This window comes from Budorcas taxicolor, chromosome 15 (assembly GCF_023091745.1).
Source record: "Budorcas taxicolor isolate Tak-1 chromosome 15, Takin1.1, whole genome shotgun sequence".
NCBI classification, from domain to species: domain Eukaryota; kingdom Metazoa; phylum Chordata; class Mammalia; order Artiodactyla; family Bovidae; genus Budorcas; species Budorcas taxicolor.
The window spans coordinates 1,079,302-1,106,915 of NC_068924.1; the positions used below are offsets into that span (position 1 = coordinate 1,079,302).

At 37.9% G+C, this 27,614-nt stretch overlaps 1 protein-coding gene across 1 annotated transcript; it reads right to left on the bottom strand.

Annotated features, from left to right (window-relative positions):
• Window positions 1–286: 286 nt before the first annotated feature.
• On the bottom strand, window positions 287–27,612 carry AASDHPPT (aminoadipate-semialdehyde dehydrogenase-phosphopantetheinyl transferase). Its single transcript, XM_052652648.1, has 6 exons — window positions 27,401–27,612; window positions 25,694–25,919; window positions 12,360–12,481; window positions 11,581–11,742; window positions 5,202–5,273; window positions 287–2,882 (listed from the first exon to the last, which is right to left on the bottom strand). Exons 1-6 carry the CDS (start codon window positions 27,581–27,583, stop codon window positions 2,718–2,720), a joined length of 930 nt encoding a protein of 309 aa, XP_052508608.1. The 5' UTR covers window positions 27,584–27,612; the 3' UTR covers window positions 287–2,717.
• Window positions 27,613–27,614: the final 2 nt, after the last annotated feature.

Below are 27,614 nucleotides of genomic sequence, written 5' to 3' on the forward strand. Positions count from 1 at the left end.
AGGGAACCCAATATAGGGGTGTGTGCTAGTTTTGCCTGACTCTTGGACTATGGCCTCTATGCCCCTCTGTCCACAGGATTATCCTGGCAATAACACTGCAGTGGGTTGCCATTTCCTCCTCCAGGGCATCTTCCTGACTCAGAGACTGAACTGCATCTCCTGCACCGGCAGGTGGATTCTTTACCACTGAGCCACCTGGTGAGCTGCCAACATAAGGGAGACAGAAGTAATTCCTAGGACGATGGTGAAAAGAGATCCCAGGATGACAGCTGTGCACTAGCCACAGAAGGCAAAAAGTTCAGAATGGACAAAACAGATTATTGCTTCAGGAGCAACTTCTTCAAGATGGATGAAAGTGATAAACAACTGGTATGTCTGAAAGTAGAGTTTTGGGTTTAATTAGCAATAAGTACACAGAAACCTACACAAACAAAGTTAATTATTAAGTCAAGGAAATAAAAAGGCAGTACAGGGTAAGAGTAACATATCACTTAGCTGTACAGTGTTACATAATCTCAATCGTGCATACATTCTTAATCACAGTCAATAATGAAAGCACTGAAGTACATACACTGGGAAAAGGGGAGCAGGACAGGAAAGTGTAATGGCTGGGAAGCAGCAGAACAAAGTTTTATATTAGAAATTAAAGAAACGCCTCAAACTGGAAACAGGTAAAGCAAGATAAGCATGCTATTTAGAGATACGGTAATAAATAACAAAAAAATCAGTGAAACAGCTCACTCTGGGGACAGGAAATAGGAAGTGGTCAAGGAAATGGTAATTTTTATTAGAAAAAAAGATTTTTATAGACCTACTTGAATCTAAACTATGTGTATTTATTTGATTCTGACTATGTGAAACCTTAAGACAACAGATCTCCACCCACTGCCCGCCCCTCCCCCCGCAAACGCAGCATGGTGCCTGATCCATAAAAGTTCAGAAATGTTATGATGACAAGACAGACGGCAGCATTTTCATATCACCATTACACTCATGCTACGGATAACAATGCTTCCTCTGCTACAAATGCTACTTGATCCTTTTAAAACAAGTTATTTACTATGCTTGGAACATCTGTGCATGCTTAACCAGGTAAAAAATAAAATGTTCAAAATTTTTGTTGTACTTAAGCAAAATACCTAATTTTATACAATTTAAACACAACTTTTCACTTTAGTAATAGAAACAATGAAACTATTTCACTTCTGACATTTAACAATTATTAATGTAAGACTTCAAACTCCCCAAGACATGCACTACAACCATAGAATAGATTCTGTCATCAATATGATGGTCTTGCATCTTGCATATTATGTTTGTACTTTAAATCTTATTTACCAAAATAAAAACAGGTTAAGATAATGATCAGGCAGTTCATACAAAGAGAAAACAAACAGCCAATAATAACACTGCCATAGTAACCTTGTAATGAAAGAAACACACTTTTAAAATATAAGGTACCATTTTTAACTTATATTGGCAAAGATTAAATTTTTTTTTTTTTAAAAGATCCTATCTATGATGACCTACAGATGACCAAGTCTGTAGGCTGATGGAGGGTGGGGGTGGTGAGAGAATGATCAAACATGTAACACTAACTGGAAATAATTATGCAGCCTTTTTGGAGAAAAATTTGGCAATACTTATTGAGGCTCTAAATATATTTAATTCTTTTGGACATAATTAAACATGTACTTCAAAATGTGGCTACAAAGGATATTCAATAAACCACTGCTCACAGTAAAAACTGCAGACATTCAAAATGCCTAGCAGAGAGGACAGAATCAGTCAGCTGTGGCACACCTTCCTCATGGCAGGCAGTGGGCCTCCCCTAGGTATCACTCCCCCAGACTCTGCCTTAGGCTTCTTCCTTACTAAGAGTTTTCTTTCCACAGAAGCCAACAGTGTCAAGTTCAGCTTTCTCAGTGATCTGATCAGGGTCACCAGAAACTTTGCGGAAATTTTCTGGGGGCTCTTAAGAGGAAAAAAACCTTCCTCACTAACAAAACTGAGATGTGAGAGGCAAAACAGCCTTTTCTGCCTTTCAGATGCTTGAGGCAGACCAGGCTAAAGCAAAACAAATAAGCTAAGATGGAGGCAAAAGAAAAAAAGGCCTTAATGGGCAACTTTAAATTGTTTGTTATGTGACACAATAAATGTCCTTGGTTACTAAGTCAATTACAGTTGAACTGTATTACCTCTGGTCAATTGCATCTTGATAGTAGCTGGAAAACAGAATACTTAAGCAGCGCTAAAAGTTATGCTACACCAGTATATTTACGGACCTCAGATGTAGAGTCAAGACAAAAACTAAATACAGTATTTTCTATTAAAAAAAAAAGTATATTAATAGGGTATCATTTGCCAAGAAAAAGATCTGGGAAGATACTCCATGTTTTAAGGATAGGTACCTCTAAAATAGTTCTCTCTGAAAAACACAAATTTGAACATTCTCTATTTTGTGTATTCCGTTTTATCACTTTAGGACTCTATTTTTTTTTTTTTTAGCAAATCCAATATGATTTTGGAGAGGAAGAAGAGGTAAACACGTATTCTAGTCGTCTATCTTGATCTGAGAGTCCGCCTTTTTAATAGGAAAAGTTGTTTCTTCTTTTTAAAAATGTTTTGTGAAATAAAATTTGATACTCTCAGGCATTTATTTTAGTGAATGCAGAAGACTACAGTTTTCACTTCCCTTTGTTACTCAGAAAATCGTATCATGACTTTGTACCATTTCTTATTGAAATCTCTTCTGTAAAGCAAAAACAGTCCCAAAATGAAGGATCTTCAGGGGTCATAGGAACTGCAGATGATATTAAATCATTAAAGGTGAGAATAGTAAACTGCCTCTGGGTTGCTTTAGAATCATCTTGAGATGTAACCTAAAAGGGGGGGAAAAAAACCCTTAGATTACCTCAAAATTATAATGTGTATTAATCTTATGGTCAATTTTATAATTAGGAAAATAAACCAGTAATCACAATTCAGTAATATTAAATTACACTTCAATAACATTAAATAACACAGTGGGATTTTAGATAATTGTTTCTATTTCTTGTATTAGTGCTGTCAACATAAATAAGAATAATATGAAATAATCTGATTCTTAAACTTTTTGTAGATAAAACTGCCTGTGGTATTTGTGTAAAATGTAGATTTATTGAGCCATACGTCCAACAATTCTGATTCAATAGAAAAGGATCCCCAGATAGATAACTTTAACAAACATGTGGGTTATTCTGACAGGGAGAGACCACCAGGTAATCTTCTGAGAAATACTCTAGAGGGTGCATCTAATAAAATTCCCATAACTACTTAGAGATGCAGTACTTCATTAGTAAGTGGTTCATTCAACACTAAATCGAAATTATATCTTCTACTCTGTGATATAGCCCTTGTTCAAAAACTTAGCCCAGTGTGGACTGTCTTTAACATTCTATACATTCTAGTAAAGACAGTACTTGGGTCTTCTGCAGTGCTTTTACAGGGTCAATGTGTTTCATATGATTTAATTTTCATTATTATGTTGATACGGTTATGTTACCTCAATTCTACAGATGGGGAAACTGAGGCTCAGTAAGATCAGTCAATGTATACAAGCGTACAACATAGCTTAAATGGTAGACCTGGACCTGGAACCCTTGCCCTTTTCTCACTATGATACCGCTGCCCAAACAGACTCTCTTCAAGGAAATATGGTACTGCTATGTGCAAATGTTACAAAAAATATAAAGCTCTATGGAATCATAAGGTATCTGCAGAAAGGGCAATGCTGAGACTTCAGCATACAAGGACAGCTAACCTGTTTCAGAACATCTTCAGATAAAAGGAGTCAATTTTAACATGTTTTCCCTTTTAAAATAAAATAATTTATGAAGAATTTTACTTTTTTAATCTATCAAAGGCATGATCTGTATTGAGCTTTCATCCTAGAAGTAATGAAAATATACTGATCACACTACATTCCCTTATGCAGATTCCCTAAAATAATCATATGCATTTAATTTCAATTATTGTAACATTATCAGTATTCCTTAAATAAATACTTCTACAGAATCACAACTGTACGTAGACTAGAGTCAAGACCCTAAGGTGTCTCATAAAAAATTTCCCAACTTACCAATTAATAGGAAAAGAAAGTAAAAACAGATTTTAATTGGAAGAATTGATGTTATGCTAGAATATAACATAAGGTCTCTCACATGTTTGATATTTGGGGAATAATTTAGGAGAGAACTATAAAAAGAGGAAGGAGATCAATTTGACAGATAATCTCATTGTTCACTACCCCTCAACTTAGTACCATTATATTCATCAGTTCAGTTCAGTTGCTCAGTCGTGTCTGACTCTTTGCGACTCCACGGACTGCAGTATACCATGCCTCCCTGTCCATCACCAACTCTCAGGGTTTACTCAAACTCATGTCCATGGAGTTGGCGATGCCATCCAACCATCTTATACTCTCTCGTCCCCTTCTCCTCCCGCCTTCAATCTCCTCCAGCATCAGGGTCTTTTCCAATGAGTCAGTTCTTTGCATCAGATGGCCCAAGTATTGGAGTTTCAACTTCAGCCATCAGTCCTTCCAATGAATATTCAGGACTGATTTCCTTTAGGATGGACTGCTTGGATCTCCTTACAGTCCAGGGGACTCTCCAAAGTCTTCTCCAACACCACAGTTCAAAAACATCAATTATTTGGCACTCAGCTTTCTTTATGGTCCAACTATCACATCTATACATGACTATTGGAAAAACCATAGCTTTGATAAGACAGACCTTTGTTGGCAAAGTAACGTCTCTGCTTTTTAATATGCTTTCTAGGTTGGTCATAGCTTTTCTTATATTCAAGACAGCCCCAGTTCACCAGGAAATAAACCATTGCTAAGATGACCAAGATAGTAATTACTTGAATTTCTACTGAAAATACGAATATTGGAACAGTACTACAAAATTTTTTTCTCTGTAATACTTAAGTGTATTTGAATGTGAAGTAGCTGGTAACATATTTTAAAAACATTTCTGTGAAATCCCAAATGATCTTAAGGATTAGATAATGAACACTTCTAAAGTCTATCATTAAAAAAAACAAAAAGCTAAAACCTCTACCTGATATAAAACAAACGATTATTTCCATCAATAACAAATTCAACTTTAATACATGCTTTTTAGAAAAACAAAAAAAAGCAAACAGAGAAGTCTTACATTCTGATGTCTAGATCCACTGGGTTTCCTAAGAGCTACTGCAACAAAATGGTGCTCATCTATTTTGCTTTCCTGAAAAATAAAACATAAGTAAATAGAGAATCGGAGAAGGCAATGGCAACCCACTCTAGTACTCTTGCCTGGAAAATCCCATGGACGGAGGAGCCTGGTAGGCTGCAGTCCATGGGGTCGCTAAGAGTGGGACACGACTGAGAGACTCCACTTTCACTTTTCACTTTCATGCATTGGAGCAGGAAATGTCAACCCACTCCAGTGTTCTTGCCTGGAGAATCCCAGGGACAGGGGAGCCTGGTGGGCTTCCGTCTATGGGGTCGTACAGAGTCGGACACGACTGAAGCAACTTAGCAGCAGCAGCAAACAGAGAATACTAAATACAGAAACTTAGATACAGTTCTATTTTCATCTAAAATAATCTCACAACCAACCACCATACATACACACACACACACACACACACACTCACTTCCCCTGAATAGTTTAAGGTAAAGTCACATACATTTTGGCCCTTTACACTGAAATATTGCAATGTATCTTCTAATAGGGACACTCTCACATACCCACGGTAGTTAATAACTTCAATAAATTTAACATTGAAATAATACTTAAATCTACTCTCTGTATTTCGGATTATGTGAATAATACAATAATGTCCTTTACACCATTTCCCCACCTTCAGTATAGGAACCAGTTTGTGGTCAAGTATTGCATTCAGTTGCCATGCCTTGCTAAATGTTTCGTCTTTTATGACACTAATATTTTAAGATGCAAGCTCCACCCCCCACTTTTTTATTAATAAACACTGCTTATTTTTTGTCTGATGGCTCTTAATGATTATTTAGATTATAGATTCTTAATAGGAATACGATATAGATAAAGCATCATACCTAGAGGCGTGTCTAGAGAGTCATCTGCCCTCATTGGTGGTGTTAGTTTTGTACATGCTTAAAGTCATTAATATGCAGATGACACCACCCTTATGGCAGAAAGTGAAGAGAAGTTAAAAAGCCTCTTGATGAAAGTGAAAGAGGAGAGCGAAAAAGTTGGCTTAAAGCTCAACATTCAGAAAACGAAGATCATGGCATCCGGTCCCATCACTTCATGGGAAATAGATGGGGAAACAGTAGAAACAGTGTCAGACTTTATTTTTGGGGGGCTCCAAAAATCGCTGCAGATGGTGACTGCAGCCATGAAATTAAAAGACGCTTACTCCTTGGAAGAAAAGTTATGACCAACCTAGATAGTATATTCAAAAGCAGACACATTGCTTTGCCGATTAAGGTCCGTCTAGTCAAGGCTATGGTTTTTCCTGTGGTCATGTATGGATGTGAGAGTTGGACTGTGAAGAAGGCTGAGCACTGAAGAATTGATGCTTTTGAACTATGGTGTTGGAGAAGACTCTTGAGAGTCCCTTGGACTGCAAGGAGATCCAACCAGTCCATTCTGAAGGAGATCAACCCTGGGATTTCTTTGGAAGGAATGATGCTAAAGCTAAAACTCCAGTACTTTGGCCACCTCATGCGAAGAGTTGACTTATTGGAAAAGACTCTGATGCTGGGAGGGATTGGGGGCAGAAGGAGAAGGGGACGACTGAGGATGAGATGGCTGGATGGCATCACTGACTTGATGGACGTGAGTCTGAGTGAACTCCAGGAGATGGTGATGGACAGGGAGGCCTGGCGTGCTGTGATTCATGGGGTCGCAAAGAGTCAGACACAACTGAGCGACTGAACTGAACTGAACTGAAAGTGATTAAAAAAAAAAAAGTCTGCAACATTGGTTTATAAGCATTAAGTTAACTACATATTACAGCTTAAGGAAAATCATGTGGAAACTCATAGGTACAACTTAAAATATGCAATTTCCTATTTTCCCCTATGTGTGAGACAAATGGAGAGGGGGCTTTAAAACAGACACTGAGGCAGTTACTAGAGAAAAGTATGAACAACTATTAAAAACTAAACAAAATTTCACTGAGAAGCCACTTTACTAAGGCAGCACTCCATAAGAAATCAGTTGAAATAGGAAACTACAATCAGAAATAATGTTAGAGACTTTTCAACCTTTATCCTCCTCTGTGTATCTTCGTACCTTAAGATATCCAAATTTGTAAAAAACAAATAAAAGAAATTCAAAAGAGATAAATTTAGGAAAATATTTCAAGAGAAAAAAATAACTAAGTATGAGAAAGATTTCATAGGCTAAAGTTTGTTAGTAACATTATAAACAGAACTATTCTTTTTGAACACGGTCCTCCCATTCTTTACACTGAATATATTGATAATACAAACACTGTAACACAGAGGTGTTTTGGCTATAGTTACTATTGGAAAACTACTTAGATCAGCAGTTTTGTATCTGTATCTAAGGAGGAATATCAGTGTTCAACATGGGCAGCAGACCATTTTCATTCAGTCTGTCCTCTAAAATGCCAAGGTACCCTGCTCAATTTGTCTGTTTACTTCATAATGAGCCAAAATTTAATGAGACTGACTTCAAAATAAAGATTCACTGTATCTACTCACCCTTCATCAACATCACATAAATATGAAATTTAACACCACAAAACTAAAGAAGTTATTTGACAATGATTCCAGTTATCAAACATTAATATTTGATGTCTTACCAGAATAAAAGTTCTATGCAATTAACTTTACCCTAAATCCCTTCTGCCTAGTATGTCTATAATATTAGTTGAAAAAGGAAATGAAACTAGCAAGCCAGCTAGCTAAAGTCAAGGCAATACATTCAACACTACTGAACTTAAGACTTAATTTTAAGACTTTCTAAATTTAAAATTTTTTTCTAAGCTTAGGTTTTTATCCATAAAATTATGAATAGCAAAAATTTCCTTAAAAACACCAACAAACCCAAAGAAACAATATTTTATTTATTCAAGAGGTAGTTTAGCATTAGACTACAAAGGTTAATCTGCTTCAGTTAAATTGTGTGTCAGTCATTTTCTTAGCATAATTTTAGTTTGTTTATAAGATAAAATACAAAGTTTAACTTAGAACATTCAAGTTTTACAATGCTTTCCCAATGGTAAAGTGCTGAATAAAATCTGTCATAAATATTATGCTTTCTACGTTTATAATGCCTCCTTTCAAAAGTAAAGCAAAGAATTAATCTAATCTCATCATTTTAAACTATGATGGTAAATTTAACTTTCTAAATAGAAACTGGTTATGAAAACTGAGAGCCTATGAAAACACAAGATTCCTCTTGGCATAAGAATTCATACTTCTGAGTATTATTTTTCTAGGTGTGAGATACATGTGTGCCTACTAAGCTGCCTGGGTCGTGTCTGACTCTGGGCTACCCTACGGACTGCAGCCTGCCAGGCTCCTGTGTCCATAGGGTTCTCCAGGAAAGAATACTGCAGTGGGTTGCCATGCGCTCCTCCAGGGGATCCTTCTGACAGAGGGATCAAATTCACGTCTCTTCAGTCTACCTGCACTGGCAGGCAGGCTCCTGACCACTAGCGCACCCTGGGAAACTCCATGAGATACATCTCTCTTCCCGACTCTGGGTGTTCCCTCATTCACTATGCCTCACCAGGCAAAGTAATGATAACACTTGTTGTAATGCAGCTTTTAGAACCCTGGGTCATATCAAGTATCCAGTGTGGGTGAATTCAGTGGATGAAAAGAGGGCAGATGGGGAGGAAAGGCCAGTGAAGACCACTTACACCGCAGGTGTCCACTGTGATCACAGCCATCCCTCCGCTGCACGCCTAAAGGCTGGCTCTTTATCGTGTGTGGGTACTCAGAGATGCCCCAACAGGAATTCCCATCTGTGTTCCTTGACTCTAGGCATGCCTCCCCTGACTCCAGGCTCATCATTCTCCCCTCAAACCCTGGCTTCTGACTGTTCATACCACCAGACTCATTCTGTTAAGGTCACTCTCTCTTCCCAGGCCTGTTTACAGTATAATAAATAGCCCACACTTAAATATATGTATCTAACATATTATTTGTATATTTTCCTAACTGGTACACTGAACAGACAAAACGCTCAGGTACATTCAATTCAATAAAGAATTTTTCTTCCATAGATGTTTCCAAATGTGCCCTGCTAGATCTCCATTCCCAGTTCCTGGACAAGCTGAGGCAAACCTGATAGCTCCTCAGTCACTTTCAGCTTAAAAAAAAAAAATCTTATTTCAGTTCTTAAGATACATTCTTCCTGGCCTCACCTTCCTCTTCCTCTGGTTTCCTTCAGGCAGGTGGCAGAGAGGAAAGCGATGGAGAACAGGCAAAGTAATGACCAACACTGTTGCAACCCACTTTTTAGAACCCTGGGTCACATCAAGTATCCAAAAGCTAGGTTAGTGGGCATGTGAGGGATTTTCAGAGAAACACTATCTGTTCCTCTGCCCTATACCACTGCATGGGCCTAGCAGTGTATTTAAGAGCTGACTTCTTGTATTTCCTACCCTCAGCAATTAATACACAGTAGAATGCCCACTGCTTCTTTCTTTTGGAAATCCTCTTAGGTATCTTTTCAAGATACTGCAGGCCCTTTTTCTATAGCATTTCACAGGCCCACAGGAACTCAGACATCTTTGTCACCTAAAAAGTTGAAGCACAGCTGGCCCAATCACTGATTCTTTCCTCCTCATCCGGCTACTAGGTCTATTCCATCTGGCACCATTAAGAATAAAGGAATCTCCATGAATGAAATGGCTGACATCTGCCCCTTTCATAATGAGAAAAAAATTTTTAATTGTATTAAAAAATAGTATGCTAAATATAATTTACTCTTTAACTGATAGAATCCCTATCTTATTTGGTATGATAGCAATTTTGCTAACTTTCTGCCTTTGGATCACCTAAATCTACTTTCTGTCATTAAAAATATTTATATATATTTATTTGGCTGCACAGGATCTTCATTGCAGCATATGAGATCTTCCTTGTGTTGTGCGGGTTCTTCTGCTGAGGCACCAACTCCAGAGCTCAAGCAGCACTCAGGCTTAGCTGCTCCACAGCTCGTGGGATCTTAGATCTCTGGCCAGAGATCGAACCTGTGTCCCCTGCACTGCAAGGTGAATTCTCAACCACTGGACCACCAGGGAAACCTCTACTCTCTTTAATTTACATTTTGGTTATTCTTCCTCGGTCTCCTCTTCACCCCACCTTTAAGCAGCATTCTCAGGACTGTACTAGGTCTTTCTAAATTCTAATTTAGGTACTCTCTGTAAATCCCATGGTTTCAGCTACCACTCACATGTTAATGATTACCTTTCTTCCTTTAGCCCAGTCTTTCACTCTATTCGCCTGCTCAATGCCTTCACTTAGATGTTTCTATGTATCTCACACTTAAATCCCACTTGTTTTCTAATATTCAGTATCTCAACACAGTCCTATAAGTCACAGAATTGATAACTTCTTTGATACGTCAGATATGATTCTGATCTTACATCTATTTACAACTTGTTAAAATTCCCTCGAGAAAATGAATGAACATCTCCTATTTTACCTACTCATCATGAATTCTTTTTTTTTAATGCAATTAATTATTTTATTTTTGGCTGTGTCAGGTCGTGGCACGTGGGACCTTGTGTTGTGGCAAGCAGGCTCTAGAGCGCATGGGTTCAGTAGCTGTGGCTTGAAGTCTCAGCTGCCCTGCGGTACGTGTGCTCTTAGTTCCCCAACCAGGGATTGAATGTGTATCCCCTGCATTGGAAAGCAGATTCTCAACCACTGGACCACCAGGGAAGTCCCTCATCATGAATTCTTTATTCTGGATACTGATGTTCTCCGCACAATTCAGGTGATGACTGCAAGAACTACCACATTATAGTACAGACCATTTGGATGGGCTATGGACACTTGATACCAGTTGTAACACACTTCCTTGGCTAAATAAAAAGAGTTCTGAGTTTTCCAGTCTCTAATTCTCTAATTCTAGCCAATTCTGCAATTTGGTTTTAGGAATCACTCTAATAACCTATCATAATGTCTTTTTGGCTAAAATGAGTTTGTTAAGATTTCTCTCATTAGCAGCCAAGAACTGCTAGTGACAGAAACCAGATAAGTAAGACACCAAAATATTAACCAACTCATAATGCCCTACATGATCTTATCAGCCTGAATCAGCATCTCTCTCCAGCCTCCTCACCTCAGCACAGTGACAGAATGGCAGCCTTTAGTGGTTCTATTACAGGGGCTCCTTGCCTCTTCTCTTTTACTTTATCTACTATGACTTACCTTTCATGCATCAGCTTAAATGTTACATGTGCTCCCAGTATCTCTGACTTCACCTTCAGAGCACCCAGACTGGATTTTGAATGTGTCAAGTTTCAATGACTAGCCTCCCCAAGCTGAGCTTATAGCAATTCTGATAAATTTCTTACCTCAAATGCCCATTCTTTTTCTTCTTCTCCATCCAAAAATAAACGTGTTTCTTTATAAACTTGGCCTATATCCAGGTTTAATGGGGATATATCGAATTCAAGCCGCTGCAATTCAAATCCTAATCCAACACCTACTGCTTTTATGAAGCTTTCTTTCAGTGCCTAAGATACAGACAGACATTTTCTCTTAGAGCTTCAGTAGATAAAATTGTTCATAAAATCTTCAACCCTCAAAAAACATATGGATTTTTAATTCTCTACTACATTACAACTATAAGCTACTTATTTTCACCTTTATACTAGCACAGAAGCCAGCCAGCTGTGAAAGTTGAAGACAAACCATTGGGCTCTCCGTGCCTCCATTACCCCATGTGTAACATGCAATAATAATAGCACCTTCTTCATGGGGTTATGACAACTAACTTATGAAAGGCTTACAGTAATGTCTTTTGGTACATAATAAATATTATGTGTTTTTTAATTAAGTTCTATTCTGTATGAGATTCTTTACGACAGAAACCATTAAACTTTACTAATAATGATAAATAAAATGACTTATTTTAGTTTTAAGAGTAAGGATCTTCTAATTGAATATTGAACATATGTTAAATTTTCTTAAATGTCATTATAATATAATAATGTGTACAAAAAAATCATGAAGTTCCCAAGTAGTGACTTATGTACTTCAAACACTGTACAAAATATAGGGTTATCAATGGACTTTTGCTCCTGCTTTTAACACCACAGGGCTTACTCTCAAAATTAGAAAGAAATTATACCCAATTCCTATAAAACATATCCAGCTGAGTCCATTCATCCTTAAAGCTTCTGATTGTTTCCCATTCTTTGATGGTGAACTTTCTTTTCATAATATGAAAAAATTCTGGAATTGAACCACGACCTGTCAATTGAGGAAATAGAGAATTACCAAACTGTTAAAGATAGCACACAAAAGGAAACAACAGTCCAACATTACTTTTGAACACAGTTACAATACTGCTAATCAAAGCAAGTTGAGAATTAAAAGGATAACATGCAAGACAAGCGTGGGTTAGTCCAGAAATAGAAGGGTGACTTAAGAGAGTGGTGAGACTCTCTGAGCTACTAAATAGTTAAGGAGAAAAACACGGTTATATAAACAGATGCCCACCAAAAATCTGATAAATTTTTATAGATCTTAAAATAACTAGGGGAAGTTTCCTACATACGGTAGAATATCAGAAATCCAAAATAAGTACTCTTTAGAATTTTACTTTGCTATTTAACAGGAAAATCAGGAACAATTTCTTTACAATTTTGGGGGAATTGGTAGAAAGCTAAGAAGTGTTCCTTTAAGTGAATAACATGACTGGAAAGTTAATATACACTTATTTCCTTCACAATAACTGTTTTTAAACATGTATTCTAATATGATTTTTCCAAATAAAAATAGATTTGACTTCTGTTCTATTGGCTCATTTAAAAAAAAATACTGTTCCACATAAAATATTACACAGCATCCAAAACATCAATAGAACTCCAAGAATCTGATTCCCACAATTAAGAGCTAAATTTGTAATTTATATATTACAAATTATAATATATAGAATGCTTTTCATATTACATTTTTCAAAATATTATGTGTTTATCGTTACTACTGAACAGGAACCTTCTATCATGATCCATTTACTTATTCTACAATTATGCAGAATGTGTACTAGTATTATACCGTTATGAACTGAACTAATGGTTAAAAACAAATCGGTCATGATTCTTACTCTCACACAATTACAGCCTAAGTGGTCTATCAGAAAAATCCGGCCACAAGGTGCATGCGTGCTAAGTCATTTTACTCATGTCCGACTCTTTGTGATCCCGTGGACTGTAGCTTGCCAGGCTCTTCTGTCCATGGGATTCTCCAGGCAAGAATACTGCCCTCCTCTAGGGCATTTTCCCACTCCAGGGATCAAAACCCAGGTCTCCTGCATTGCAGGCAGATTTGTTACCATCTGAGCCACCAGGGAAACCCAGCAACGAGGTAGGTAAATCATAAATGTTTACTATATGAAAAAATTTATGTTAACTATTACCTGCTAAATTAAATGCTCTCTTGTCCTATATCTTTATTTCATGATTACATTACTTCCAGCAAGCATCTTGAAACAGTCCTTCTGCAGCTTCTGTTAACATAGTTTGTCTACTCCTGAACTTCCATTTCTAAAATACTTAACTTCAAAATCTGACATTCCCAACTGGCTGGAACTATAGCATGTCTGGAAAGAAAAAAGATGTCAAATCCCCCTACTTCATGCTTTCCTGGCATTTAATCACTAACTAACCCCATGAGAATTCAACAATTAGAATGCACACTATATTATCCACTCTAAAAGTACCTTTTCCATGGTTATCTCAAGGGCAGAAAATATTAAAAACCAGCTCTTTCACAGAATTGCCCATAATTCCCCCACCATCCTGACTTCGAAATAATAAAAACAGCCTCCTCTCGTTTACATAGGTAATATTCCTAACGACCCTCTGATGATATGTGATCTTTTAGTTCAAGGCAAAGATTCTCAATTATTTTCAAGTTCATCATACTCATTTATCTATCTACTCAGTCCTCTACTGTTTTCAAGAATGAAAACTTTACAATCCATTTTTATGAATCAACTAATGTTTATTGTTTGTATTCATATTAATGTTATAAGGCTATCATTTCTGGGACTTTCCTGGTGGTCCAGTGGTCCAGTGGTTAGGACTTCACCTTCTAATGCAAGGGGTGCAGGATCCATTCCTGGTCAGGGAGCTAAGATTCCACATGCCTCGAGGCCAGAAAGTCAAAACAGAAGCAGTATTGTAACAAATTCCATAAAGACCATAAAATTTTTAAAAAGGTAGATTACACACACACACACACACACACACACACACACACACAGAGCTATTACTTCCTAAAATAGCTCTGCAAAGCTGTAAAGTCATTTCATGCAAAAGCACTGAAATATTAAACTGGGATCTTAGGAGTCCTGGGGGGATTCTAAGCCTTTTGGGGCTATGAACACTCTTTGATAGGCTGGTGTTTATTCCTTAAGCCTCTTAATAAGACTGTCTTGTTAAAATGCAAGCATCACTAGTATATCCTGGCTTGACAGGTAAATCACTAAAGAAAGTAAAGACGGTAAGCTAAGCTTGCTTTTTCAAAAGTGACAGAAGAAAATCTGGAGATTTTAAACACTAGGAGCACTAAACACATACAAATCATAAACTGTTTTCTTTTGAATAGATTCTGTTACAAATAGGATAAATAATAACGGAATGAACAGCTACCTTGAATTTGGAAGACACCATTTTATATTTTGAGTGGAAGGGAAAGTCATTCAGTGGTGTCAGACTCCTTGTGACCCCGTGGACTATACAGTTCATGAAATTCTCTAGGCAATAATACTGGAGTGGGTAGCTATTCCCTTCTCTAGGGGATCTTCCCAACCCAGGGATTGAACCCATGTCTCCTGCACTGCAGGTGGATTCTTTACCAGCTGAGCCACAAGGGAAGCCCATTTTGAATGGAACTGCAGCTTTAACAGAATACTATCCAAAAAACCCTAAAATTTTAACAGATATGCTGTTCTCATCTATAGTGTCATTATGTTCGTTGGTTTCCTTAAGCTATAATTTCATAACCTTCAATAAGTCCTCTGATTTTTACCTAAATATGATGGGGCAATCAAGGAAAAAAATTTAGTCATGCTAGTAAAAACACTCATTTAACATAAAAAAGCAATCTAGCACAATCACTGAAAAAAGTAATAACTGATCATGCACACTAAAAAAAAATCTGCTATGACTATTTTCATATACTTTTGAGAGCATCATACGCCAGAAAAAAAGAGACTGACAGCAACAGAAAACAGCTTTGTAAATATTCAGCCAAAGAACCACAGTGCCACACTGTGACTTAAGGTGAAAATACACATGCACTGGATGAGTACTCTGTTAAGGACTCAGTTTATCTTCAATATTAGAATTTAAAATATCAGTAAGAAATATCAGAATAGAACACCCTCAAACTAGCTGAAAATGACACAATCATTAGTTACATAAATTGGCAAAGCTTCTAAGTAATACCAACACAATTCATGTCTATTACAACCTTCAATTTAACAGACAGGTGAGAACTTAAGTACATAAAAGTACATACATAAAGATAAAATAACTGAAAAACTTCTATAGAATGAATCACTAACCAGGTTGAGAAAAACAGGATTCCCCCACCTTACAGCTTAATCTTTCGGGAAAGCAGCACTAGATATTAACTAAGTGTTCTGCAATGATCAATTAATCAAGGTCACAACTAAAAAAATAATTTATATAGTTGAGCCTTGAATAAGGCGGGTTTGAACTGTGAGGGTCTAGTTGTCCTAAAACTCATGCCCACACAGAAACTTAAAATGTGACCTTATTGGAAACACAGTCTTTACAGATGTAATCAAGTTAAGATGATGTCATCTTGGATTAGATAAGTCTTATATCCAATGACTGATGTCCTTTAAGGAGAAACATTTAGACACACAAGAGAGAATACAGGGGAAAAGGAGCCCTAGGAAACTAATACATATATGCAAACAATTTAATCTATATATACAGACACATTCATATACTCAGCTTTAGTGTTATGCCACTGGAGTCAAATGTTCAAATCTTGGCTCTATCACTTCTTTCAACTTTTTATTTTATATTGGGGTATAGGTAATTAACAATGTTGTGATAGTTTCAGGTAAAGAGCGAAGGGACTCAGCCATACACATACACATATCCACTCTCCTCTAAACTCCCCCCATCCAGTCTACCACATATTGAGCAGCGTTTCATGTGCTATACAGTAGGTCCTTGCTAGTTATTAATTTTAAATAACAGCAGTGTACATGTCCATTCTAAACTTCCTAACTACCCCTTCCCCTCTTCCCTCTGGCAGACATGAACTATTCTCTAAGTCTATGAGTCTCTTTCTATTTTGTAAGTTAAGTTCCTTTGTATCATTTCTTTTTAGATTCCACATATGAGGGAATGTCATACAATATTTCTCCTTCTTTACCTGACTGAATTCTCTCAGTATGACACTCTCTAAGTCCCACCACCAACAGTGTAGGAGGGTTCCCTTCCCCAGTATTTATTTATTAAATTTCTACTTATTTATTTGGCCATGTCACACAGCATGTGGGCTCTTAGTTCTTCAACTAGGGTTGGAACCCATGCTCCCTGCTGTGGAAGCCCAGAGTCTTAACCTCTGTGCCACCAGGCAAGTCCTCAGCATTTATTTTTGATGATAGCCATTCTGCCTGGTATCACTTCTTTACTATTATTTAACTTCTCTATGGCTGTTTCTTAAGCTGTAAGATAGGGGAAAGAGTTGGATAGTTCAAGAAAGAAACATATAAATGACCTGGGCCTGGAGCTAATAAGTACTTAATAAATATTAGCTTTAAACCTGCTGCAGTAATTGTTATATATATATCGCTCCTCTTTTGTGAAATGTTTTATCAAGCCCTTCGTCCATTTGTTAGGTAAGTTTTAAGGGGCTTTTCTAGCAATACTTACAAAGTACTTTTATTAACCATATTAACCTCTGTGTGTCTTATTTGCCCCTGTTTGTGTGAGAGAAGAGACTTAACATGAAATCAATGACATCTGCTAACTTTGTGGGTTCTTCTTACCTTTTTAAGTTTAAAAGGTATCTTTCTTTCAGAAGTCTGGCCAAATATACAATTCTATTGTGTTCTAGTAACCTTTGTTAAAACCCAGTTCTAATTAACTTTGTTGTACATCGTGAAACAAGATCTAATGGCTTTCAGATAATCTTACTCATTAAAAAATGTTGACAGGTTACAATCTTCTTGTTGGTTCCATAAATTTACATCTAATACAGTGTTTCCCGAACACTAGTATGTCTAACAATCACCTGAGAAACTGTTTTGAGTATAGGATCACTGGCTGCATCTAAGAAATTCTAGTTTGAGAGGTCTGAGATGGTTTCAGGGAACCTGCACAGGCATCCTGGCTGATTGTAACATCCCGATCACTATTTCAGAAACACCATTCTATACATGTAACAACTATCACAACCACCTTAGACTAACATTTACTTATAAAGTACTTAATAATTCCAGGAACTTTATATGCTTATTCCTAATCTATCCCATGCTGATGGTGCTAAAACTTTTGTGCCGTATGATGTAAAATATATACACAAAAATTCTAGGGGAATTAAAGATTTAAAGGTAAAAGAGAAGGTACAATTTTAAAACAAAAACTAAGAGACTCTATAACTTATTGTTGGAGTAAATCTTTTACCAATTTATTTATTTTTTTCAAATGAGACAGAGTTCAGTATTTATCAAGGAAATGTTAGATATATTAATTTAAAAAAGATAAAATTCAGACACAAAAAAACAAAAACAAATTCAAGATAAATAATATAGTGGGAAAAATATTTGTAGGGGCTTCACTGGTGACTCAGTGGTAAAGAATCTGTCTACCAATGCAGGAGACACAGGTTCAATCCCTGATCTAGAAAGATCCCACGTGCCGAGGAGCAACTAAGTCCATGCACCACAACTACTGAGCCCATGTGATGCAATTACTGAAGCCTGCGATCTGTAACAAGAGAAGCCACTGCAATGAGAAGCATGCGTATCATGGCTAGAGCAGCCTCTGCTCTCTGCAACTAGAGAAAAGCCTGCACAGGAACAAACACCCAGCACAGCTGAAAATAAATATATAAATAAATACAATTAAAAAAAAGAAAATAATTGTAACAGATATTAAAGAAGTGTCACTATCCAAAGTACATAAAGAGCTTTCATATATGGGTTAGAAAATATTAACAAGCAGTTTACGGAACAGCAAGTTCAAGTAGCCAACCAGCTCGTGATTAATGTACCCTAGTGATTAATGTACCACTTAATAAATAATCTTTAACTACTGAATTGAAATATTACATATAAGAACTAATCAGTACTAGTTGTCTTTTCTTTCACTAACATCACGCTTTTTTGTTCAGGATGCCTCAGTTTAGCTCAGTTCAGTCACTCAGTCGTGTCTGACTCTTTGCGACCCCATGGACTACAGCACGCCAGGCCTCCCTGTCCATCACCAACTCCCGGAGTTTACTCAAACTCATGTCCATTGAGTAGGTGATGCCATCCAACCATCTCATCCTGTCGTCCCCTTCTCCTCCCATCTTCAATCTTTCCCAGCATCAGGGTCTTTTCCAATCAGTCAGTTCTTTGCATCAGGTAGCCAAAGCATTGGAGTTTCAGCTTCAAGGAGATCAGTCCTTCCAATGAACCCTGAGGACTGATCTCCTTTAGGATGGTCTGGCTGGATCTCCTTGCAGTCCAAGGGACTCTCAAAAGTCTTCTTCAACACCACAGTTCAAAAGCATCAATTCTTCTGCACTTAGCTTTCTTTATAGTCCAACTCTCACATCCATACATGACTACTGGAAAAACCATAGCCTTGACTAGACAGACCTTTGTTGACAAAGTAATGTCTCTGCTTTTTAATGTGCTGTCTAGGTTGGTCATAGCTTTTCTTCCAAGCAGCAAGCCTAGTATAAGTTTAAACAATAGTAAGGCCAGTTCCAGCTCACTTTTGTATACTCTTCTGAGACATCAGTTCCTTCCTCAAAACTTTAAATTCATTTAACCCAGTTCCATAGAATTTTTAAGTATTTTGTACCTGCAAATTCTTAGCATTTAACACACAGAAGTTGCTCAATAAACACTAGTTCTATGTTGTGATCCCACTGAATTCCTCTGCACAATGGGAAAGACCTATTCTATAACCTGGGAAAAGGGAAAAACTACCTGCCAGTAAACACCTGCTTTTCCAGTAGCAGTTCAAAGCACAAAAAGAAGTGTGACTTATTTAAGCTGCTTGACAGCTGTAAACTCCCAGTTTAAAAAAACCCAAAAAATCCCCCAAAACAATGCTTTAACTAAGCATATCTTTCAAAATGCAGATCCAGAAGAATGTAGATCAGCTTAAAAATGTAGATCAGAAATGACAGTGGAATGCAGTTCTTTGATTTATGATGTAGTTATGTCCTGATAAACCCACTGTTAAGCTGAAAATATTTTAGGATTGAAAACGCATTTAATATCCCTAAGCTATGACACGTCACAGCTTAGCTTTGCCTACTTTAAACGTGTTCAGAACACTTACATTAGCCTACAAATGGGCAAAATCATCTAACAAAAAGCCTGTAACAGAGCGTAGAATACTTCATAAAATGCACTGAATACCTCACTGAAAGTGAAAAAAACAATGGTTGTACTGGGTGTTTACCCTTGTGACTGTGTAGCTGACTGGGACCTATGGCTCACTGCTGCTGCCTAGAATTAAGACATACGGCTAGCCTGAGAAAAGGTCAAAATTAAAAGTATGGCTTCTACTAAACTGCTTTTAAACCATCATAAAGTTAAAAAATTTTAAGTCAGAGACTGTAGATTGCAACAGTAACAAAGTTGGAAACTGAATCTGATAGGGATGCAAATGCAGGAGAGAAGCAGCTAGGGAGATTATGGAGGGTGAGGAAGAAGACGTGAAGGAAGAACTGTTTGTAACCACAACTCACTAATGAGAGCAGTTTATACTCCAACTACAATCTGATATGAACATCACTGTTTACTGTAGCTGCAAACCAACTTTTCAACAAATTTAAGGAATATTTTAAGTGAAATTGAGAATTTCTATTATTTGTTCATTCAATGAATTTTTACTAAGCACCTTCAATGTGCTATACACACTAAGTACTAGGTCTGCATGGCTCCTGAACTTATTTAATGAAGGGGAACAGAAATGAAGGATAATAATCAAATAACTAAGTTATAATTAGAAATGGGAAAGGCCATGAGAGAAAACAAGAGCAGGTGGTTGTCAGGAAAGCCCTTTCTGAAGAGGTACTAGAACCGGTTACTCCCCAGCCTTCAGATCTCTGGTACTCAAGAAGAGTGAGAAGAACAGGCAGAGGGATCAGCATTTTTTAAATGACCCTGAACCAGAAAAAAATTTGCTACATTCAAGGTAATAAAAGATGAGTGTGGAGAACAGTGAGCAGAGAAGAGATAAAAATACAAAAGGAGAGATTAAGGAGAAGCGACAACAAGACGACACAGTCATGTTAGGAGGAATTCAGTTTTAAGACAATCGCTTTAAAAAAATTTTTAAAGACCACTCTAACTCTGTACAGACAATGTACTAAGTGAGAACAGAAGTAAAGAGGGAGAACCAATTAAGAAGCTACTAAAATAGTGCTACCAATTAGTATGGTGGAAGGAGACAACAAATAGACTCTACCAAAGCTATCATATAATACCATCACTTACTTTATACTTACTGTTCTTAATTTAGGTAGCAACTGTTCAAGAGAAACAGTTCTATGATGCACTCATTTCAAAGCTATTAAATTAGCATTAAATCTCATAACACCGAGTCATTTTTGTCCTGCCAATTAATATCCAGAAAAGTTTATAACAAAAACATGAACTACAAGTATAAACTCGTGGGGAAAAGTATATTGGGTCTTTCTCCAAATTCTAATAATTTTTGCACTGTATCTATCTTATCTTGGCCTTCTCTCATAGTTCAGTTGGTAAAGAATCTACCTGCAATGCAGGAGACCCCAGTTTGATTCCCAGGTTGGGATGATCCACTGGAGAAGGGATAGGCTACCCACTCCAGTATTCTTGGGCTTCCCTAAGACCTGGGTTCGATCCCTGGGTTGGGAAAATCCCCTAAAGAAGGGAAAAGCTACCCACTCCAGTATTCTGGCCTGAGAATTCCATGGACTACAGTCCATAGGGCTGCAAAGAGTCGGACACAACTGAGCAACTTTCATCTTTTTAAAAAATTAATTAATTTAACTGGAAGCTAATTACTTTACAATATTGTGGTGGTTTTTCACTTCCATCTTAACTTGGCATATCTTCTAAGTATGGGTACAAAACTGAACAATTTACAAAACTATCCATATACTTCTAACTGCAAAAGCCTTTAGTGGCAGACAAAAATTATTAGAAAAGGAAGGAAAAACCACCAATATTTCCCAACTGGGTGCAGCAGATTATAATGATGACCTATAAAACACCCACCCCCGGGGTTAGGATTATATTGCACTGGCAATTTATCTATACTGGAGCCCCAATATCTTATATTAATAACTCCTTCTCTGGATATTCAGTAAACAAATAATTACTGAGTGCCAAATATACACCAGTTACTTTTGTATAAGGTTCCTCTCTCCATTACGCAGAGAAAATAGTGGTAGGTGCAACAGTGTCCTTGATTGTGGGCATCTGGCTAGAAGGAAGAAGCCCCAAAACTTCTTAATCCATGATATATTCTCTCCTACCCTGTCACAGCAACAAAGAGAACTAGGAGAAGGTGAAAAATGATCTGCACCTAGTAGGAATGTCTAATGCGACAAGGAAAGACTCCACAAGTTCCTACGTGATGTTTGCATGTTAAGTCACTTCAATTGTGTCCAAACTCTTTGCAACCCTATGGACTGTAACCCACCAGGCTCCTCTGTCTGTGGGATTCTTCAGGCAATACTGGAGTGGGTTACCATGCCATGCAGACAAAATGGGAGTAATGGAACTAAGTCTTTCAATATACTGATGATGCCCCCAAAGTCTATGAAGTTAGATAATCTTAATAACAACATTCAGAACAAAGTACAATACTTCCCTTGCTGCTATACTGTTTTACCCTCCATCATTTAGCAAATCTTAGGAAATGTCTCCTGCTCAGTTTCCTCACTCTGATAAGCAGAGTAATTCAATGAATTGTCAGTGAAGTAAACCAGCGTCTACTTCCTGAGAAACAATCCTGTATCCATTAATCTTCTCAATATTAGTGACAGAGTAACAATACTAATTAAAACTGGAAAATATCTCTTCCTCAGTGCATTACCGGATATGTCAACAGCTTTTTGGCAATGAAACAGCTAAAGAGTAAAAGGCCTGGATACTGTGATTAGGCAAATTAGAGCAAAGAAAAAAAGACGGGGGATAAAAAAGGCTAATAAAATATAATTAACAGATTATATTGTGTCTCACAAGCATGATTTTCAAGCAGATATCAACCTGATGAGCCAACCATTACTATGTAATTATGCTGACTGCATTCTAAGGAGCAATGGCCTCTCCAGTAATTTCTGATTTTAAGGGAAAATTCATATAAGAAACACAGAAAACTGTGACGTTTACAGGCTCATTTGCATGCTCACTCTGAATCTTCTAGAGCAGTGGTTCTTTCACAATACACCTTCTATGACACTGCAGAAAACTAGATAATCTCTTTGAGAAAAGCATATCTGTGCATACGAAATGTAGAGAACAATTTCAGAAGGTTAAAAAAAATGCTTATTTGGGGTCAAGAACCCGTTATAATTAGTACGGCTCCCTTCTGAACAAAGAATAGAGTTTTAACAGATTTATGAATAGGTTAGAGAAAAACCAGCTGGTGGGAAAATTCAACATAAGGGAGAGATGACAGTCACAGCCATATTCTGAAGCCTTACTATTGTAGCACAGAATGCTTATTCATTCATTTAACAAATATTTATTATGTGTTACTTTGAACTAGGTAAGGGGTAGATGTGATAGCACAGCGGGAAGACAATCATCCTGATAAATAACTATAAAATGAAGTATATTATTGGAATGAAGGAAATATATTTTATGAGAGCCTAGAGCAAAGCAACCTAGCTTACTCCCTAAAATAAGACTAAAGTGGAAGCTAACCAATAAATAAGTTATCTGTGCAGAAATGCAGGTGGGCACGATGTTTTATCACAAATATTCCAGTCCAAGGGAAACACAAGCAAAGAACCTGTGGTGGATGCAGTGTGGAGATTAAGAAATTGCACAATGAAATTAAGATTGCCGGGAGCCAGCGTGAGGAATTCCACCCGTGACAAGGTCATGCGGCAGAGCTCTGATGGCAAGGCTAATCAGACCTCAGGTTTTCCCCCTGGAATTTCCTGAGCATCCACCCCCCCAAAAATAAGAATCTGCCTGCTTTTCCACTCTTCGGATATCCTCTGGAAAAAAGTCAACTCAGGGCTTTAGTCTTCTGCATTTGAAAGGGATGTTTCAGTTAAACCCCCTCTGATAACTCTCTAACTTGCCTAACAGGTTCCCCCGACCTCTTACAGCTTGTGAATTGCTTACAGCCCCCCAACCGCGAGAGGCACAAAGCTTAAAGGCATCTTAAAGATACAGACCCTTTTCTAAAGAGTTAAAAGTCATATTGGTGACGGGTTTTCACTGTTGACTTAATGACTGCTGCCAGGCCTCCATATTCTTTACCTTTTAGGCACCTGGGATGATGTTAATCAATGTAAACAGGATATGGAAAAAGATATATAGCAGTTTTGATGTTAGCAACACTAGACTTTTGAGTTAATTACTTTTCTCTTTGTTATATATCACTGCACTCCTCTTGTGTCCTTGCTATGTAAGAATGTAACTTTATTTAGTGCTTTCTGAGAATGGCACCAGACTTTGGGAAGATCAACACAAGTAAGTCTTCTGGTTGACAAACCCTTATCAGAAAAAAAGCTGTAAAATGTTAATTGGCCCTTTTGGCTGGAAGATGATGTAAATTACTTAAGACTTGTGTATACAATTAGGTATGCAGAGAGAAAAGCCTGGTTTTGATAAGAGTCTGGGCTGCTAACGCTGCATAACCTTGTGTTACCCATTGATCTACATGTTTTATCAAAAGTATAAAAGGTCTTCTGAACAATAGAGGATGGAGCCAGTCGCTGGACTGGTTTCCCCAGTGCCTCTCTCTCTCTCTCTCTCTCCTTTTCTCCCTTTCCCTCCTTACTTTAATTTCAGGCTGAATTCCCATCTGGGGCGCGGAGGCTTGCCCTGGCTGTTAAGACCCGCAAGAAAGGGAACCTAAGGCGAGGCATCCTTAGATATTCAAACTAGCGCTGGTGGCCCAAAGTAGATGGTGCAAATTCCTTGTCTGGAATTTTATTGGTCTTCCACGTAATCCAAGTTATTCAGCCCTCTTTCTCCACTTAATTTTCCTACTACACTATTTCTTCCTAATCTAATCTTATATTAATAAATAAATAAGTTTTCCTCGCCAACGCCGTCCACCCTTCGAATTCCCTGGATCCACCAGGGCTGGACCCCGGCAGAGGATATGGTTCTCTTATTTTAACAGCTTTCTTCTTACCCTGTTACTTATCTTCTGAAAAGTCCCACTCAATATGTAATATAATATACATAAAGCACTGAGTAAAATGTCTTGGCACACAGTAACTGCTCATTAATGTTACTGATGATAAAAATTACAGAGGAGTTGAGAGCCTATGTTCTATTAAAATTACTTAAGTATAGTCAACCACACAATAAATGTCAGCAGTTCTGACAGTCATCAACTGCAAATTTCTAAGGCAAAATATAAATATTTTAGTAACTATTTGCTTTTTCTTTTCATTGTATATAAATGTGCTACAAAGAACTATATTTAGATATAATACAAATACACGTTATCTCTGCTTAGGGATTATCATATACTTCACTATTGAGATTATTATTTTTTAAACAAGTTAATTAGCGTTAGTCACTCAGTCATGTTTGACTCTCTGCGACCCCATGGACTATATAGCCCACCAGGCTCCTCTGTCCACAGATTTTTCCAGGCAAGAACACAGGTGGGTAACCATTTCTCCAGGGCATCTTCTTGACCCAGGGATATCGAACCTGAGTCTCCTGCATTGCAGGCGGATTTGGAGCCACCAGGGAAGGCCACCAGTTTGATCCTCCTGACAAAGGGATAGAACCTGGGTCTCCCCTGGTGGCTCAGAATGTAAAAGATCAGCCTGCAATGCAGAAGACTTGGGTTCAATCCTGAGTTGGGAAGATCCCTTGGAGGAGGGCATGGGAACCCACTCCAGTCTTCTTCCCTGGAGAATTCCACGGACAGAGGAGCCTTGAGGGCTACAGTCCCTGGGGTCGCCAACAGTCAGACACAACTGAGCAACTAAGCACAACACAAGAACTAAGACAAGACATTTAATAACTCATGTATTACAAAAATGCAACATTACCTGGAAAACTAGTCTTCATTATATCAATTCCAACTTGTAGCTCAGATTCTGCAGCAAGTACAGCATAGTCTCCTTGATGAGAGATGTTAAAGTTGAAATTGGGGTAAGGATTCAATGAGTCTTTTGCAAGAACTGGTTTTCCTTTTGCAGTTCTTTGCAAACGAATATTATTCCAAGGTATATTCAATTTTTCTGCAACTAATTTCCTTATCATCAGACGACCAGCCTGTTAATAAAACATTTGGTAAGTACTGCTGTCTATACTAAAGATTCAAGTAAAACTGCCTATAACATACAAAGTCTGTTTTTGTGGTTTCTAAAATACTTCTTAAAGTATTAAAACTACGTAGGTATGAAATATCCTGCATTAAGATTTAAGAAGTGCTTAAGACAGAACAGTCAAGTCCCTCTTTAGCAATTCCCTTCATCCCATCAATAAGTAACCAATGTTGACAAGTATTCATCCTTCATCTTTTGTCTAAGTATCCAAATATATGCTCATTTGCATTTGCGATCCATCCATTTATTTGAAATCCCACTATATGTACTATTTTACCATGTATGAACTTTTTCATTTCTAAGCATTGGGGATTATTTTATGTCTGCACATAACCAATGGCCTGTGCATTTTTAAATGTAGCATAGTATTTCATAGCATCAAGGTACCAAAACTTGACTATCCCCCTATTACTGGATATTTTAGGCTGGCTCTGGTTTTGCTATTATATTAAAAAAAAAAATTCCCCAGTGGGCAATCCTGTTGTACTTACATCTTTGTGCACATGTGCAAGTGTTTCTAGATCACATGTACTTATCACGTGCCTCCATGATAGCAAGACATAACCTATCTTTTTTCACATATACCCATTCCACTCTCTCCGATTAAGGTCTAAAATCACAAAAAATACCCAAGGACATAAGAAAACAAGGTAGATAACATTTTGCAAAATCTTTCTCTAGTTTTTTTTTTTCCTTCAGTTCTAACACTGACTGCAACACTTTGAATTTCACGGAAATAGTCACTAGTGTGCCTTCAAAAATCAATTAGTCTACATTTCGAAAGAAAAAGTCCTTTGACAGAGGGACATTTTCAGGATAACGAGTCTTTGACGAGATGGCACCCAGAAGCTGTGCCACACTGCGCTACATAGACATCATTTGAAACCTAAGTTTCCATTTGTTGCTAAAAATATATACGTAAAATAAACGATTATATTCAAAATAGTGTTTTCAGAGCTAAATAGTTAAGGTATGCCTAAGACCGCATCCTTTCTTGGCTTCGGTTTCATCGGTAAAAGGAGGCTAGACTCTTCCAGTTCCACGGTGTGCAAGGTTACACTAAGTGATACTATCAGTATTTTTTTAGGGCCTACCACGTTCACGGTGCACACGGAGACTGGTGGGATATTTAACAGGCTCAGACTGTGCTATGGGCCCAAGCAAGAAAATTAAAAATAAGGAAAATCCTATTGACAGACCTCCGCAACAGCTATTTTAGGGTTTAGCAGGACCTCTCTTTTCAAACGCAACGAGGGAGGGGCTGACTTTTTCTGCGGACGAGGCGACGACAAAGGCGGCGGAGACTAGGCTGGGCACACCCCGGAGTCGCCCGGGGCGGCCGCCAAGGCTCGCGTGTGGGGTCTCTACTGCGCGGCCCACCACCCCGACGGCTGCTCCCCGACCCGAAGCGCGCAAGACCCGCGGTACCAGGGCGGCCTTAGCGTCCCGGGCGAAGACGAACTGGCCGATGCGCTCCTTCTCCTCGGGCTGGATCGATCGCACCGCTAGCAGCCATTCGGCGCGGCTGGGTAGCCACGTGCCACAGGGAAAAGCCCAGCGCACGCCCTCCATCGCCGGCAGCACGCAGAGTCGCTGGGCAAGGAGAACCATCCACCAAAGGCCCTCGCCGCCGCCCCGGGCT

Bases quoted from the DNA above. Each gene is read 5' to 3' on its own strand.
- AASDHPPT (XM_052652648.1), bottom strand. From the start codon at position 27,583: ATGGTTCTCCTTGCCCAGCGACTCTGCGTGCTGCCGGCGATGGAGGGC. The intron at 12,482-25,693 runs GTAATGTTGCAT...CTCAATTGACAG, and splicing joins AATGAAGACTAGTTTTCCAG to GTCGTGGTTCAATTCCAGAA. The intron at 5,274-11,580 runs GTAAGAAATTTA...TTTATTTTTCAG, and splicing joins AAAAAGAATGGGCATTTGAG to GAAAGCAAAATAGATGAGCA.